General features: G+C 32.8%; 1 protein-coding gene across 1 annotated transcript in view; it reads right to left on the bottom strand.

Moving 5' to 3' along the window:
- GFRAL (GDNF family receptor alpha like) overlaps nt 1-16,533 on the bottom strand; it is a 60,794-nt gene that overhangs the window by 35,403 nt on the left and 8,858 nt on the right. The window contains exons 4-5 of the mRNA XM_008071823.1: nt 6,161-6,214; nt 5,056-5,386 (exon numbers count right to left, since the gene is read on the bottom strand). Of these exons, the coding sequence (XP_008070014.1) occupies nt 5,056-5,386; nt 6,161-6,214 (385 nt within the window). The remainder of the gene's footprint in view (nt 1-5,055; nt 5,387-6,160; nt 6,215-16,533) is intronic.

Below are 16,533 nucleotides of genomic sequence, written 5' to 3'. Positions count from 1 at the left end.
CAATAAGGAGTGTGGAAGAAAAAGTAGAAAATCTTTGTGAATTATTATCCTTTTGTGATGAAAGGCAGAGGTAAAGTTTTAGGATTCCCTGGGTAGGTTTTCTTTCATTACCAATTTTATTTCATTGGGTGATGATTTGCAGTATGAACTACTTGAGAGATTTATTAGCAATTTTTTAAGCCGAATGCAGTTTTGTGGCTAGCATTTGGCCACTGTCTCACACCAAATGATTTCAAATAAGATGCTTAACCTTCCAAGACAGTTATCCCACAGGGTGGGAGGTGCTGTACTCTTTCTCAACATTTCTAAGCAGACTAATAAGAATTCACAATATACTTTGAGATATAGTGCAAAGCAAAACATTAGGAACTGATTTAACGGCCAAGATAATCCATGAGAACTGTGGATCATAACTTCATAACTTTCCTGACTATGTATTTGATTCTTGCTTTAATAGCTTTGGATAAAAGTCTGGGTAATGCCCAATACTTTTGTTTTTGTAGTTTTACAGTAAGAAGATGTTTTTCTTAATGGAAACAAAATATGAATCTTCCAGATTAACATTTATCTCCTAAAATTATTTTTCACTCTTTCTTGAATAAGTCTGCATCAAATACACAAGAAAGCCCTCTGAGTACATGACATTTGTTATGAGTTTATTTGTCCAAATAGTGCTATTCTGTTAAAATGCCAAAGCCATGTTGTTTCAAATAATCTCATTTTTAAAAATTTATTTATTTTAAAGTTATGGGGTACAATTCAGGATTAGGTAGATACCTATTTGAATCATCTCCAAGGATAAGTTTTTTAATTTAATGGTGAAAATTAATTAGCATATATTAAAATTTATAATCAAGAAAACACTACAAATTTCCTGAGCAATTAATTCTAAGACCAGAACAATAATTGTATTCCTTTAATGCAATCAAGGTTTCTATATAAGATACATTTATATGTAAGTTTTAGAAGTATTGATTGTCATTTAGAAGGTTGATAGAGTTTATAGCTGTATCAATATGCCATTTATTCTCATTAAAACATATGCTTTATTAAGTATAATTTGCATGACTTGTCTATTCATTGAAGTTATTTCTTTTAAAATATGTCATGAAATTTTGCCACAACAATGAACTAAAGAATATTTAACTAAAAATAATAACAACAACAAAATACCTTTGATACACTAGACACCTAAACCACTTGAAACTGAAATTAACAAATAATTTTATATTAAAATTTTATTTTAGATTTGAAATATTTTGACATACAGTGCTTTCATTATCCATATTTTATTTATAGACTTCCATTTTTAAAAATTTTGATTTATTGTTTAAACAATGAAATATTTAAAACAACAATTTTAAAAAGGGAATTGAGTACATCATTTTGTTTGTATTTTTCCTATTTATTTCCAGATATATTGCAAAATGTGAGAAAATGTGGTCTGTGTAAGTTTTGCACATGAAATGTTTTGCATTTATCTTAGCAACCTAATATGTAGCCACATTTTGTAAATATCTTTTAATATTTTAAATAAATAAGTATATTGTGAAGATTTTCTTTTAAGCAATATTTAGAATAATTCTAAGTAAGTACCTTTCACTACTTTTTTGAATTTATATATGAAAACAATGTATTATAATTTCTTTACATCCCCAAATTTTTACACATTGGTAAAACATAAACTTGCTTTCCATTAGACTTCCATATTGGACAAAATTAACTGAGAAATTACCTTTATAATGATTTTTCAAAAAATAGCAAAATCTCAAACCCATAATAAATTAAAATATCTGGAACAGGGACAGAAATTGTACTTTAAACCTGAAGTGCCCTGCTTTGGTCATATGCAGGCTCTTCTGCAAACAAAAGTAAGTGATAAAGGGCTTACCATCCTCACAGAAGAAGTGATTTTACTTTTGGAGATTTTTTTCCATCTGGATTACATTAACAATGATTTAATGTACACACTGGAAATCTCCTCAGGGCAAAATTTCCTGGGGAAAGTGGTAGGATTTGTCTTTGCACATCAACTACTAATATAAGTATTGTATTTGTACTAATTTAAGTATTGTATTTCCATCTCTTCTATAAAATACTGATTAAGGGACTGTTTGCACATGATGAAAGGACATTGAAGACACATAGTCGTTAATCTTTGAACTAATCTAAGAAAGAAATTACATAAGAGATGTGTGTATATAGATTAAAATTAAAAAATTAAGTATGCAACATTCAAATGTGGAGCGAAAGGAGATGACATCTTTTGAGTGCTATCCTGTTCCAAACTCCACACCAAACATTTTGAAGAGTTGGTTAAACCTGTGACTTATTGAGGAAAATCACCAGCTCTGTATCAGTCAATCTGAAAAGGCATTGATGCCAAGGAAAGGTTAATGTGATGGTCTATGCTTGGAGTCTATCACAGGGCTTCTCAAGGACTGTAGCAGCAGAGCCCTTCACTTGCCATTAGAATGTTTGATTTGATATGGAAGCTCAGAAGTATTCTCTGAAGGTTGAGTGCTAATGACTTCAGGATAATGAGGTAGCACATCTAAGGTCCTGACATTAGAATCAGATAAATCAGGGTACTCACCTATGGAGACATCTGGTATTTTTATAATGATAGTTTTTTTTTAAGTAGTGTCCCATCACCATGGCTGCTTAAAATATTATTAACTTTATTGTTAGTGTTTATAGATGACAGATAGATAGTAATAGCTTATTTGTGACATAAGAAAAATAGTATAATCAAACATGTTTACCGTATTTTATTGATTTTAGAAGATACCTTTATTTTATGTACAACAAAAAGCACCTATGGACACTTAAATCATGAAAGACTTTTTTGTCATTGTCCTTAAAACTTATTCTAAGTATGCCAGGGATGTTAAAATGTATAACAAATAATTATATCTTAAAATCAACAAAATATAGTATTTCTCTAATAAGAATTTTTGAAATGGTAGGTGAGTTTAGGAAATCTAAATTTCATTTAAAAAGTTATTTTTGTCATTGCCTTTATTAGTCACTCAAGAAAAATAATGAATAAACTTTAAAATAACTGATACACATTTGAATGACAAGACCCTTGAAGAACATTTTCCCAAGAACCTTGACATCCTATCTGGTAAGTTGAAGCAATATGTCAATGCTTTAGCACTCTTATTTATATCTTTACCCTTTATTTCAAGGAATGTGTGTTATAGGAAGCAGTTATCTTTTTTGACAAATTTTTACAAGACCTGGAACTACTTTGCAAGTTATGACAACTGAGAGTAAGAGAATGAACATAGTTAAAAAAATAAAAGAAAGCATTTACCAAGGACCTTCAGGAAGTTGATAGAATCAAATTGTACAGTCTTTTGGCAGTGGTTGAAGCAAGGTAACAAATGTGACAAATCTTACTCTGAGCCATCACACACTGAGCTATTCCTCCATACTAAATGCTCATTTCAAACATTAAATGAATTTTATAAATGGAGATGTATTCATTTATATAAAATTAAGTAAAACAATCTCAGATATAAAGCACTGGAAATACAAATCAATGTAAAGCATTACTAAAAAAAAAAGCAAAAGATGAATGCAAACATTATACAATTTAATGCTGGTTACTAAAGAAATCTCCTATAGCATGATAACATCATTACAAATAGTTTTGGCTCATTGAATTCATTCAGTATTCTTATTCTTTCCAGCATCTTCTTTCTCTTGTCTAAAAGAGTTCATCTAACTATGAATTTCTGACCACACAAAAGATAACTTCATCTCTAATAAACAACAAAGTGTGTTAATGAAGACCTCAGAGAAGACAAGAAAAAGTCAAAAAATATTGGACTTAATCTATGGCTCCCAATAGTAGCTACCTGCATAGGTATATTCTAGTCTCAGTTAGCAGCCAGAGTTAGCGTTTTGACAAAGGAACTGGAACATTCATAACTCTGCTCAAAATGCTCAAGTTCCTCTCCATTTCACTTGCAGTAAAACCAAAGCTGTTGCATTGTCTCTCAAGGCCCTATGTGACCTAGACTTGCTCTCACGCAGTTAAATCTCTCACCTCACCTTATCTCCTACTGCTCTCCCTCTTGCATTCTCTTCCCTCACTCCTTTTTGAACTTGCAATGCACATGTCTTCTTTCCTTAGCACTGGCTGGTCTATTTTGCTTCGTATCTCTTCTGTCAGATATTTACTGAGAGAGACCCATTTCCTCACTTCAGGTATGGTAAAAATGTTTCCTGCAGGGTCCACCCATTTATATTGTAACTCTTTTAGTCTACCCACTATCCCCTTGGTTCTGTTCTTTTTTTAAAATTTCTAGAATACTCATTACCTTATTAAATCATATACATTTTGAAATGTATTATCTATCTCCCCCACTAGAATGTAAGCTCCATAGGACAAACATTTGTGTCTCTTATTCAATGTTGCTTAGAGGAGTAGTAGGTGCTTGATTAATATTTTTTTGGAAGGAATAAATACCCTAGGAATCAAGGGTATGAGGTTGGAAAGAGGAAAATGGGCACATATGTGTCATTATGGCAGATATGTACTCTGAGGTTGTCCAAATTGTATTCAAGTTGCCTTCTTCTTCCTGATCTCCAACCTAAGACAGAAAGGATTTATTTTGAAGTTTGAAGAGTCACCTCGCAAAATTCTGTGACATGTAATAGCCTTATATAATCTTTCTTTCTCTCTCTCTCTCTCTCTCTCTCTCTCTCACACACACACACACACACACACAATTTAAAAACTGATATACAATCCATTAACCAATTCATTTGTCTAATTTGAGTATATAATCCTAATAATCATCCTTCATGGCTACCAAATTTTGACACACTGGATTTCAAAAAACCTATTCTGCATGTGAATTTCAAAAATAATACTACACATGCTCCACAGATTCAAAAATATGAATTGTCTGGCTTTATTTACACCATGTTGGATGATGGCGAGAACTCCAGCTAATGTAATGAGATCAAGTGTTAGGACTGGACTGTAACAAATAAGGTGCCGAAATAAGAAAGTAAGGTATGTGTGTTTTTACTCACCTGCATAATTCATCATTTCGGCAGCTGTGAATTACATTGAGACAAGTAGGGGGTGGAACGATGTTCACTGCACATGGCTTGCTGTGAAGCGCTTCCTTGGACTGCTGACAGGGTATATCGGATGGAGCACAGTCACACAAAGCCAACATCTGGGCAATGTTAAAAGGCAGATTTTGATAGAAGAACCGTATGGCCGCTTGGCAGTGTTTCACATCACACGAATTGCCATTTGCTGAGCAAGCTTTAAGGTAAGGGGCCAACTGTGCATTACATACCACATCCCCTACACATGCCTTTGCCACTTCCAAACAGGACCAGATCCTTTTGAATCCTGTAAACAACGATATGTGCAGGTCGTGGAAAAGTAAACACAAAACTGTACAACAGAATTTGCAAAACACTGTAGGAAGTCTGTGAGTGACATACAATGATGTACCAATGTGCTATTCTTGACAAATATTACTTTTCTCTCTCTCTCTCTCTGTTTTGTAGAGTAAGCATGAATTTACTGAGACCTGAATAGTGGACTATTGGAATCATCTTTCACCTAAACTGGATACATGTTGTGATCTGGAGTGATGGGAAGTGTATAGGGCCAAAATTGAGCTGAAAGAAAAACTGCTCAGTCCAAGATACTCAAATGTGAATGATAAATCTTCAAAAATCAAACTCTGTAGTTGATGGTGGGTTCATTGGCTCAAGGCAAAATGATGCTTGTTCTGCTGACCGTTTTATGTGAAGAGGAGAAAAAGTTGAATAAACGTTCCACATAGTTATTCTAGTATATAAAAATGTTTACATTCTTACATGTAAATATATATGTAAATACTTCCCAAAAACATTGAATCATGATCTAGTATTTGGTTTTAAGTATAAAGTATTTGTTGTCACATCCATAAGTAGGTAATGGATAGGTAAAGCAGTTGCCTTGATATACTGTTAGTGGAAGAAATTAAACAATTTTGTTGCTTTTTGTTATATTAGAACTGTTAATCCACACAATTTTTTTGTATTGGTATATGTTTTAAAAGCCTAGTAACTACATTTTAAATTATATTGTCTAATATTTACAATGCAGATCAAAATTATAATTTATGAACATTACCGTGATGGGAAAGACTACTTGGATTCCATTTGAATTCACTCTCTTTTATATTATCTAGAAGGAAAACAAAGTAATGATTTCATCATTGAATGAGTTTCTAAATGTAATAGAAGAATATGGGCTACATCTATGAATCAAGCAAAAATACATACAAGCTCATGTAACATTTATTGAACCTTTGAAATCCAAAATTAGTGTGATATAGATAAGAAAACAAGCCTCTAAAATATTATTCATGTGAGTTACACAGTCCTGCTCTGAGGATTCAGTTACTTGAAGATTTAAACAAATGTTAATACTAGAGTATGGTGCACTGACACAAACAAAGACTCTGTGTGTAAAGAAAGAAGAACAAAAGAAAAACTCTCTGGACAATAACAAAAAAGGTATATATGTACATGTGTGTATATATATATATATATATATATATATATATATATATATATATTTCCCAGGAGTAGATATAGATATAAATATAGATATAGACATAGATTCCCAGGAGGATCTTAATTAGATTGAAATGCAATTTAAAAATTTCCACCTCAAATTATCTTATCCTCCAAGAATTCTTAGGAACCGTAATTATAGTAATTATAGAATTGGAAAATCTCATCAATGGAAGTAAACTCAGCGTCTATCTAATTCTAAAATCTTTTATTCAAGAAATATTGGCGGAGTCCCTCTTATGCACCATGTGGCATACCAATGAAGCAAATCTACAGCCTGGTCATTGAGCAACCCACAACCTGGTAGGAAATATACATGTATATACCAAAGTCAAAATAAAACAAAATATAAGGAGCATTAGTAGATGTATTCACAAAGTGGCATGAGAATCAATTGGTCAAGTTTTCATTTTAAAATGAAGATTAAAATTTTGCCATTAGATATTAAAATATTAAATTCTGTTATGGCATAAATGTCACTTCATGATTCAATTTTGCAACCTGGGCTGTGTGTCCATATTCCCTGCCTGCCAGTTTACTGTACATATAAGAGAACAATTATAGAATAATTATTTCCACTCCCATAGTGTTTGTGGACTCCTTATATTGTCCTAGCTGTTCTCACTATACAAGTTTTTTCATTTTTTTATAAATGATAAGGTCTCAGGTTAAGAACTACTATTTATTCTTGGGTCTACCCTTCTGACTTTTTGCAGAAGATTTTGATGTTCCTACTTCGGAACCACTATTCCATATTGAATGAAATCCCAATAAACAGATATCAGTGAGATTATATGTCTTTGTAACATACAAAAGTCTAGACTAACACACTATTATGGATGAATATATCTGCATTGACACCGGTAAGGCTGTGCCACTGACTAAAATATATTCAAGGAACTTCCCTGAGACATAAGTAAACACTGGCTTCTCTCACTGTTTTGTTTTTTTAGTTCTCCTTTGATTTATTTTATTAGAATTTTGTAGTTTTTAACATAAAAATATTGTACATGTTAGATTTACATCTAAACATTTCAATTTTCTTGACTGACCATAAATGCTATTGTGCTTTTTAAAAATGTTTTTTATTATAAAGATGTGGGGTCAAATCATTGGTTAGGTATACAAATGTTCATTATGCAGGTACCCTTGTTGATGAGGTATGTCCCTCCCCCCCCTAGCAGTTTCCCTCAACTGCCAATCCCAGCATCCCCCCTCCCCTGACAGTTTCCCATTACTGCCAAATGCTTCCTTATCATATTATAATTGTACAAGTCCACTTATGAGTGATAGCATATGGTACTCTGTTCATTGTTTCTGTGATAGATCACGGAGTATGATCAACTCCAAATCCATTCAAGTTGCTGCAAAGTCCATATATTTGTCCTTCTTTATGGCTGGATAATATTCCATTTTGTATATGTACCACATTTTCTTTATCCAGTCCAGCTTCGATGGGTAACATGGTTGGTTCCATGTTTTTGCTATTGTTAATAGAACTGCAACAAACATCAAACTATAAGAAGCTTAAAAAATGGAGGAGACACCCTTATGGAAGTTGGAACTGGCAACCAGTTTCTATTCAGAACCCTAAGGCCAATACCTTAAGAAATAAGATAGACAAGTGGGACCTCATCAAGCTAACGGGCTTCTACAAAGCAAAAGAAACCAACAAAAAAGCAGGGAGACAGCCCACAGAATGGGAAAAAATATTTGCCAACTGTATATCTAACAAAGGCCTAACATATAGCATCTACAGGGAACTCAAACGTGCTGAAAGGAAAAAAACAAACAGCCCCTTTAAAAAGTGGGCAAAAGACATGAATAGACACATCTCAAAAGAAAATATACAGGCAGCCAATAGACATATGAAAAAGTGTTCAGCCTCACTCATCATCAGAGAAATGCAAATCAAAACCACATTAAGATACCACCTAACCCCAGTAAGAATGGTCATCATTAATAAAACAAACAACAACAGATGCTGGCAAGGATGCGGAGAAAAAGGAACACTTCTACATTGCTGGTGGGAATGCAAACTAGTGCAACCTCTTTGGAAGACAGTGTGGCAATTTCTGAAAGAACTAGAAATTGACCTTTCATATGACCCAGCAATTCCCCTATTGGTAATATACCCAGAGAAAATAAAATCATTCTACAAAAAAGATACCTGCACACTCACTGTTATTGATTCAATGTTTTCACTCCATCCCCCCAAATTCACATGTTAAAACCCTAACCCCAAGTGTGGCTGTGTTTGGAGATAGTGTAAGCAACTAATTAAGGTTAAATAAATTCATAAAAGTGGAGTCCTGATCTGATAGAATTATTATCCTTATAAGAAGAAACATCAGAGGTCTCTCTCTCTCTCTCTCTCTCTCTGTCTGTCTTTCTTCTTCCCCCTCCTGCAGCATACGTCAAGGAAACACCACATGGAGACATAACAAAAAGGTGACAATATCTACCAGCCAGGAAGAAAAGAGCCCTCCTCAGCAACACTCTGCTGGACCTTGACCTGGGACTCCCATATTCCAAAACTGGGAGAAAATATAATTTTTGCTTTTTAAGCCATTCAACCTGTGGTATTTTGTTATGTCAGCCTGAGCAGACTAACGTACTCTATGTGAGTAATTGTTACCAATACTACATAACAGCTATTTTTAGTATGGAAAAACAATGTCCACTTTGGATGGGATTATATTTTTATATGCTATGAATAATGTGTTATAAAGAATTATTTTAACATTAAATGCTAACTTTATATGAAATTAGTATTCAAGTGTAAATAATTTAATATATAACATATTGATTGCATATATACACTGTATACACACACACACACACACACACATATTTTTCCCAGAGGTTGTTTTAAACAGTAGCTAAACTGCTGAATGGAGCTAAAGGGCAATGGGTTGTGGGAATGCATAGAAATATTTAGTAACCAGACCTACATCTGAATTATAAAATTATAGACACATGCATAAAAATACAGTGTTTCCTCAAATATTCTCTAATAATTTAGATCAGAATCAGAATTACTCCCATATATCCTCTCTCCATTAATATGATAGTATCAGAAACTAAACTCATCCCAATAGTTGATTTAAATTTTATAAAAAAACGTATAGACAAACATGTTTCTATAAAGTGATTAGTCAAATTAAATGCAACAGAGATTTCCTTTTTGGAAGACATGCACCAACAGTAAAAGTAGAAGATCCTCAAAGGAGAAAAAAAAAAAAAAAAAAAAAAAGAAAATCAGCCAGGAACAAAAGGAGAAAAGCAGTAGAATGTGGTGTCTTGGAAGCCTGGCTTTTCTTCATAGCTCTTACTGAAGAAATGCCCGTTTCCAGGGAAGGCTGCCCATTTCCTATATAAAACATACTGTGGTATCATTAGAGGATGTTTATATCTCCCTTGTCAACTTTGCAGCTTCCAAAATATGATGCATTCGTATAACACATTTCTCCTTCTCTGAATTTTATGTCATCTGGTTAGACTTCCTTCCAGTTTCTTGTCAAATACTAGCCTCAAAGTCTTGCCCTGATATTTATTTGACTTAGGTACTGTCTCAATACTCTCCTCACTTCAAATCTTGTCATTGCACAAGATTATTTCTATATCCTTTGAATAAATCCATCTACATTTACCTCACAATTCCTTAACCATAATCTCTGTCATTTTCACCTACACTCCTACCATGCCATGCCAATGACCAACTTCCATACCTGACACTAACTTGAATTTTTCTTGTTTTTCAATTACAGATAAAATTATCTTGGTCTCTTCCAAAAATGTTACATCCTTGATCACTTTTAGTGCATATATAAACCTCCAGAACGTTCATCTTTATATTTCCTGCCAGTCTTTTGAATTATTTCTTGAATCCACTGACACTTTCCAGTCAAGATCACACATTCTAACAAATGAACAGGTTTTTTTTCATTGTTATTTTCTCTTTTTTTTCTTTTTCTTTCCACTGATTCCGTGTAAAATTATAACCCTGTGAAATGTTATTGTGTGGTTTTCTGCTCACACATTTACACTGTTTTGTTTTCTCATAGAAAAATCACACAATCATGGTAATTGGTATGTATTTCTACAGACTAAAAAGAATGATGCCCAATTTTTCTTCTGACATATATGATTTTAGAAGTTACCAGACATTATGCATTAATCTCACCTACATATCTCACCATTTCTTTCATCATTCTCATATGATGACCTTGACTCATATTTTAGTAGAAACTTCAGTTGAGAACCCCTTTAAGTTGAAGGGCAATGCTGGGAAGTGACATATGAGATCCATGGGGGCAGGGACTATATCTTTTACTTTATTTTTCTACACAATAACATTCAATAAACATTTTTGAAAAATATTATATGCATATTTTTTTCATTTAATCCTGCATAATCAATTTTTACCTCCCTGTCTAAATCATTTTCATCATCATATAGATCTTATTTTTTCCATCTCAAAAGTAGAGGGGGGGAAGCTTTTTACCCCATTTTTTTCTCCCAGCATTGCTCTGTTTCTCTCCTTTTTACAGCAACAATCCTTCAAAGTGCTGTCTATATTTTCTGGCTCCATTTTTTTCTCCTCCTAGTCCTTTATGGACTGTCCAAACACCTTCTAAAACCCCGCCATTGTGCTTACCACTCCACAGAAACTTTTTTTTTTTTTTTTTGGTTGAGTTGGAGTCTCACTCTGTCATCCAGACTGGAGTGCAGTGGCCACTCCCAGCCACCGCAGCCTCGACCTGCTGGGCTCCGGCGATCCTTGCGCCTCAGCCTTCCAAGTAGCTGGTACTACAGGCGTGTGCTACCACACCCAGCTAATTTTTGATTTATTGTAGAGATGAGGTCTCGCCAAGTTGCCCAGGCGGGTCTCGAACCCACGGGCTCAGGCAATTCACTCACCTCGGTCTCCAAAGCTCGGGATTACAGGCTGAGCCATCAAGCCCGGCCCAGAAACTCTTTTTAGGGAGGTCATTCATAACCTTCTCATTACCTGATTGTTCATTTCTCTATCGAATTATTTGATCCTTTTGAACTTTTACTCCGCCTTCAACACTTTTATCACTTGGCTTCATGCTATAATGCTTTTTTGTTTTACTCTACCTCCCTGGCAGATCCTTCTTACTTTTCACTTCTTCTCTCTCATACAAGCAAACTTTGAAGTATCTCAGAGGTCAGCTCATGGATCGCTTCCATCTTCTCTCTTATTGACCCACTAATATCAAAATAGATTCAATTAGGACATTGTTGCAGGTTGGGATTAACAAAGACATGTATGGTGTCTTGGACCAGAGGGCTAACAGGGTGAGGTAATATTAGATTCTCAATATATTTTGATATTAGTGGGTCAATAACCTCACCCAGTTAGCCCTCTGGTCCAAGACACCATACATGTCTTTGTTAATCCCAGCCTGCAACAATGTCCTAATTGAATCTATCTTCATAGTCTTGATGGAGGACTGGAACTTGATGCATTTGAGTATCCTGTACACAAATTTCTTCAAGCTTTTCCAAATTTGAATGCAGCCTACTTTTCCAGTGTCACTGCATTGACAATTCCACAAAATCATTTCTTTCAGACTTTCTCTTAATATTACACACACTTGACCTCCATCAAGAATCTTGCATTGTTCTGTTTCTCTCCCACAGATTTTTCTTAAAATACTCATACAAAAGAATGTAGTGTTCAGATTGCTGGCAAACGTGCACTGCTATGACACAGTCACTCCTTTTTTCAGCTTCTAATAATGCATTTTTTTCATGAAATCATTGTGTAATATTTGATTGTGAAGTCAAATCTTAAGACAGTACTGATTCTTCTATAAGTAAAGTAAGCGTGACTAAAAATTAAATAAACTAATTTATTCATGACCCTTTAATATGTTTTTAAAAAGATGTATAGACTTATCTTTTATAAGTAGCCCAATATCTATTATCTAGCACAGATCATTAAAAGTTATTTCAAGAGAGTTATCACAAATTATTTCGAATTTCTAAAAATGGAGATATAAAATGCTGACAATTTATAACTTGTGGAACCACATAATGTTGATATTCAATTTATTTTAGTGATATTTTGTTATCATTTACTTCTTTTTTTTACATTTTGATCTTGATCTTTATATTCCTCAGGATTTATAGAATGTGTACACATTAATTGAATAATAAATATTTTATAAATGGATACATGATTTGGATGTGCAAATATGCTTAATGAATTTAAAATATTTACATTAAATATTTATCGATCATTTTCTAAGTTCCAGGCACTATGTCCTAAAGTTGATTTTCTCAAGAGTAAAAAAGTGAATATCTAAATGTGTTGGTTAATGTTTTGAGATTGAAGGAAAAAGAAAGAAAGATCATGTCTTACTGGAGTAATGATCAGAGGATTTGTGGAAGATGCTGCAGTTGAGATAGAATGGCTGGTAAGATTTTAATTACCATTTCTTTTCTCACCCTAAGCTGAATTGTAAGCAATCAGCTAAATACTTTTTATAAATATATTAACCAGGTCAGATCCATTGTGACAGACATTTGTGAGGTTATCTAGGCCTTCTTTTTTAGGTCTTGTTCATATGAAACTCTCATTGACTATAAGGTTTTATATGACTGGGTTGTCAATATTTCCACATAGTAGTATTTAACCAATAGTATTTCTATTGTAGAACAATGGTTTTAGTATGTAAAGTGATTTCAATTTAACTACACTAAATTTGTACATACTTATTGATAGACAATGTTTTGTCAAAAGTTGATATGATAAAATGACTATCAAGATAGAAATTATCTTGCCAACCTGAAAAAATTTAATAAATACTTTACTAAGCATTTTAACATATTTTCATGTCAACCTACTTAAATCTAAAACTAGTAAACAGCTAAAACTAGTAAATCTAAAACTAGTAAAGAGCTATTAATTAGCAGAATAATGCCACTGTCAGCCCTTATCCTATTTGACTTCTCAGCATTTGCGATTGTTGACTTCTTTTTTTATATCCTCTCTTTCACTGGCTTCAAAAATTCTTCTTTCTGCAGTTTCTTTTCCTGACTTTCAAAACTTATGTTTGGGTTCTTCAACTAGATCATTAAACTGCCCTGAAAATACTTTTCTTCTCACTTTATATCTTTTCCTGGTCAATCTTATTCTCCTTTATGTTTTAATCTACTTACACATGTATGACTAAAAAATGCGTATCTCTATTTTAGATTTCTCTCAACTCTAGATGCCTGTTTCCAAATGCCCACTTGAGGAGACATGTTCCTTTACATTTTTAAAACTATTTTTTATAATAGAAAACAAAACAAAACAAAAGCCTTAACATTTCTAACTTGAATGTTCCAAAGCCTATCTCAGATGCAATGTTTCCCAAATACAACTCATCACTTTTGCTCCCAATCCTGTACTTTCATTATTATTATTTTCTTGTCTTAGTATACAGCAATCTCCTTGTCACAAGCAAACAGCCTGGATATTATACTTAATATATTTTTTATATCTAACTGATCACCAATAACTATTGATTATAATTCATAAATATACCTGAAATGTATATTATCCTTATAATTCTCAGGTCCAGTGCTTTAGTTTAGACTTGCATCACATTTCTCCCAAATCATTTTGATGACTTTTTATCCAGCATATCCGGGCTGCATCTTTCTCTCCCCTCCATTACATCGTCTATGTTACTGTCAGTGATATCTTTTAAAAAACTGATCCTGTATACCTCAGTTCAAAATAAATGATAGCTCTTCATAGCAACAGTTTAAAGTCTAATCTCTTTAGAAAGATATGTAAGTTCAGATTTCCTCCTTTTATAAACATCTGGTTTCTTTCCAGTGTCATCTAATACTCTTTATTCTACTCTCCAGTTAACAATTTCTTGTTCCCTAAATATGCTCTGTTTTATTCTATTTCCTCTGTTTAATGCATTCATGTTGTTTTGTATCCTTCATAAACTCAACTTACTCTAAAAGGTCAAGTCTGTCGATAATTTTGTGAAGACTTCTGAGTCACAATTATTTTTTGTCTTCTAGTACTGTATGTGTGTGTGCATGCATGCACACATGTGTATGTATGCTTATCATGTGGTATGTATCACATTGTACAGGTTATATGGCAATTATTATTTTAATTAAGAGTGAAGATCACACAAAATATATCCTTTGATGATAATAGAATTAAACTACAAATCAACAATAAAGATATCTGAGAAATCCCGGATATTTGGAAATTAAACAACTTTCTGAATAAACCATAACTCAAAGAGGAAGCCAAAGGGGAAACAAGAAAATATTTTGACTTGAATAAAAATTAAAACAACATATCAAAGCTTATAGATGTGGCTAAAACAATACTTGGAAGAAAATTCATAGTATTTAGTGCATATATGAGGAAAAAAGAACATCTCAAATTAGTGTTTCAAACTTTTATCTTAAGAAACTAGAGCAACTTAAAGTCAACTTAAACTAGAGCAACTAAAAGTTAAATCAAACACACACAAAAAGATGAGCAAAATTGAGAAAGAGAAAGGACACAAAATATCAGTATCTGAATAAAAGAGAAGACATTGCTACAACTCCTAGAGACATTGAAAAGGACAATTAGGGAATATTAGGAGCAACTCTGTGGAAAGGCAGACACAAAAAAGAAATAGTACAATAAAAATTCTAAAAATAAAAATCCAACATAGATCCAGCAAATGGAAGTTACTCAAAAAGAAATAGACAACCAGAATAGTTATATAACAATTAAACACATTGAATCTGTATTTTCAAACCTTCAATGAAACATGGGCTCACTGGTTAATTAAATAAATCATATAAAGGGAAAATACCAATTATTTGTATACTGTTTCAGAATATAGAAGAGGAGAAAATACTTCCCAATTCACTTTAAAAGGCCAGCATTACCCAGATTTATTTTTAAAGACAAGTATAAGAAAAGAAAACAGCATGCCAATATACTTATAAATATAGAGGTATTAACAAATATTAGAAATTTGAATCTAGCAATATATACAAAAATACACCATGATTGATCAGAATTTAACCTAGGAATGGAGGGCTGGACCACCATTCAAAAGTCAAATACTAAAATTCACCATCTAAAATACCATGGGGGAAAAAAAGTGATGAGGCTGGGAAAGATAGTGGGAAGGGGGATAAAGCTGGTTAATGGGTACAAATATAGATAGAAGAAATTAGTTCTAGAAAAAAGGATTAAGTTTTAGTATTGGATAGTACAGTAGGGAGACTATTGTTAACAATTATTTATTGTATATTTCAAAAAGCTAAAAGGGAAGAATTCAAATGTTCCCCTGCCAGAAAAAAATGAAAGTTAGATATAACAAAAATAGAGTCAAAAAAGTATTTTCAAAATTTAGCATCCATTTATTCATTCATGATTTTTAAAAATCTCTAAATAAGCCAGAAATAGCAAGGAATTTCTTCAGTTAAACAAGAACCTGTAAAGAACCTACTACAAAACCCACTCTTTATGGTGCAAAACTGAACACCTCTCTTCTAAGAAAGAAGAAAAGACAAGATTTCTACTCTGAACAATTCTGTTTAACATTATACTAAGAGCCCTAGTTAGGGGAATAGAGTAAGGAAAAGAAATAAAAGTCTACAGATTGAAGGGAGAGAAATAAAATTCTATTTATTGATGACAAAACTATGTAAGTAAGAAATCCTACAGATTCTACAAAAAAAAACTATTAAAACTAGTAAGTGAGTTTAGCAAGTCATAGGCTGTAAGGTCTATATAGAAAACTTAGTTGTATTTCTATATACTCAATTATATCCAATTAAAAGTTAAGATGTAAAATGAATTCTCATTTATAACAGCACCAAAAATGAAGGATACTTGTATAAATCTAAAAACTGTGTATAAGAACTATATAC

The sequence above is a fragment of the Carlito syrichta genome, unplaced genomic scaffold (genome assembly GCF_000164805.1).
Source record: "Carlito syrichta isolate Samal-C Ts95f unplaced genomic scaffold, Tarsius_syrichta-2.0.1 Scaffold314748, whole genome shotgun sequence".
Taxonomy (NCBI): Eukaryota; Metazoa; Chordata; class Mammalia; order Primates; family Tarsiidae; genus Carlito; species Carlito syrichta.
The sequence above is the reverse complement of the archived record's forward strand: the minus strand, read 5'-3'. Positions and strand labels throughout refer to the sequence as shown.